The sequence below is a fragment of the Myotis brandtii genome, unplaced genomic scaffold (assembly GCF_000412655.1).
Source record: "Myotis brandtii unplaced genomic scaffold, ASM41265v1 scaffold165, whole genome shotgun sequence".
In the NCBI taxonomy this organism is placed as follows: Eukaryota; Metazoa; Chordata; class Mammalia; order Chiroptera; family Vespertilionidae; genus Myotis; species Myotis brandtii.
In genome coordinates, this window is record NW_005356042.1 from 1,677,735 (window position 1) to 1,679,765 (window position 2,031).

The window sequence follows — 2,031 nt, forward strand, 5'->3', positions numbered from 1 at the left end:
TCTCTCCCTTCCTCTCTATAAAAAATCAATAAAAATAAAAAAATTAAAAAAAAAAAAGAATTTCATTTGCTAATTTCCTTCTAAATCAAGGCCAAAGTTTTCAGCTTGAATTCAGCTGTCTCAGGGTCTCCATCAATACCACCCTGATATCCCATTCTTTGTTTCACTGCTCTTCTAAACACCTTTTCCTGTTTTCTTACTATTGCTTTCTGTCTCCGTATTATTTACACATATGTATCCGAAAAAAAAGATGTATTCTTATACTGATTCAAACAAAAAATATTCAGGTAACTTCTCTGACCCCCTAATTTCTACATGCCAGTAGTTGGTTATTCAAAGTGTATTATAATGTGATATCTTGGATCACAATGACTTCTCTTCTCCCCCTTTCTCCTTCCCCAATCCCATTCAACTAGATACCTGTTGAGGAAAGCTCTTGTCAAAATATCAATGGCTTCTTAAAACACTCCACACAGGGGTTTTTTCAGTTTGCAAATGTTCAAGTTATATTGAGTCTGTAAGGTAATCAGTTTTCCACTTCACTATGAGAAAAAGCATTAATTCATTCATTCATTCATTCATTCATTCATTCTGTGCAACCTTATACAGCCCATTCATGGCCAGGGAATGTGAGGATGGGAAGAGAATTTAAAAAGTGCTGTTGAGCCCTAGCCGGTTTAGCTCAGTGGATAGAGAGTCAGCCTGCGGACCATAAGGGTCCCAGGTTTGATTCTGGTCAATGGCATATGCCTGGTTGTAGGCTGGATCCCCTGTGGGGGGCATGCAGGAGTCAGCCAATCAATGATTCTCTCTCATCATTGATGTTTCTCTCTCTCTCTCCCTCTTCCTTCCTCTCTAAAATCAATAAAAATGTATATTTTTTAGTAAGTGCTGTTGAGTTAATGGGCCTGTTAGTCATTTGGCAGGAAAGCAATGAAGACGGAAAAGAACCAGTTGGTCCCTGCCCTCAGCAGCTGTATGAGCAATGACACTATAGGGACACAGGTGTGTGCACACACAACAGGTTGAAAGGAAGGGGCCCGGCTTCCCCGCTGAATTTTCTCTTCATCATCAAGGTCTGAGAGGTGCCCTTCAGGTCCCGCTCAGCTTCCTGATGCCTGGGTGGCACTCAGAGACACTGGACAGGGCTCCTGAGGTCCTGTGTGAGGAGGATCCAGCCTGTGTGCTTTCTGGGAAGCTGAGCACAGGCAGGTGCTTCCTCCCTGCTCCTGACTGGCAACCTCATGTCCTTCCTCAGCTACCTGGCCCTGGACATGGAAGAGAATTACCACGCCCCTAAACAGGCCATCTTGTCCTTCCTCTATGGGGAGAACAACTGCTCCCAGCGCCCCTTGTTCCACAAACTGCGATTCCAGTTCTTCCGTTCCATGGGCTGGAGGGCGAGGGTCACGCGAGAAGAGTGCGAAGAGGTAGGCGGGCTGTGGGATTAGGGGGAGGGGACCACATTGGAGAGACAGGGGACCTTGGGGGATCGGTTTGGGGATTTGGGGATGACTAAGAATTGAAGGCTGGACCAGGGACGGGATGGGGTGCACCTGGAGAGTCATCATCTTCTCAGGGGGCTGTTTGTCCTTCCAGATCCAGGCTTTTGATCCAGAGCTCTGGGTGTGGAAGCGAGATCGCGCCCTCCTTTCCGAGACCACCTAAGGTAGGTCTGAAGGAAGGCGGTCGGAGTCCTCACAGGTACAGATGAAAGGATTTGTTGTCTCTTTAAGAAATCCCAGGAATCCAATGGCTGGACCCATGCTCATCGTCCCCCTCCTCATCACCTCTCCACACACTGAAGTGGACCCGCCAGGCACACAGCCAGGCACTGACTCAGCTCCCAGCCACAAGCTGACACACAGGCACCTCAGTGGGATGTGTGGGGGCCAGACCTCAAGATTTGGTGGAATCATTTTAAACAGAGCAACTAGGTCCAAGTAATCAATTTGTTGAAATGTTGAGTTTCTTGAAAACTGAGTAAGTTTCCAATTTTTTCCATATATTGTGACTTCCTGTTGTTCATTC

General features: G+C 46.7%; 1 protein-coding gene across 1 annotated transcript in view; it reads left to right on the plus strand.

Annotated features, from left to right (window-relative positions):
• Positions 1–1,787, plus strand: part of LOC102263283 (speedy protein E4) — an 11,110-nt gene extending 9,323 nt beyond the window's left edge. The window contains exons 5-6 of the mRNA XM_005862661.2: positions 1,259–1,430; positions 1,600–1,787. Coding sequence (XP_005862723.1) covers positions 1,259–1,430; positions 1,600–1,668 — 241 coding nt within the window. The 3' untranslated portion in view covers positions 1,669–1,787. The remainder of the gene's footprint in view (positions 1–1,258; positions 1,431–1,599) is intronic.
• The last annotated feature ends 244 nt before the right edge of the window (positions 1,788–2,031 follow it).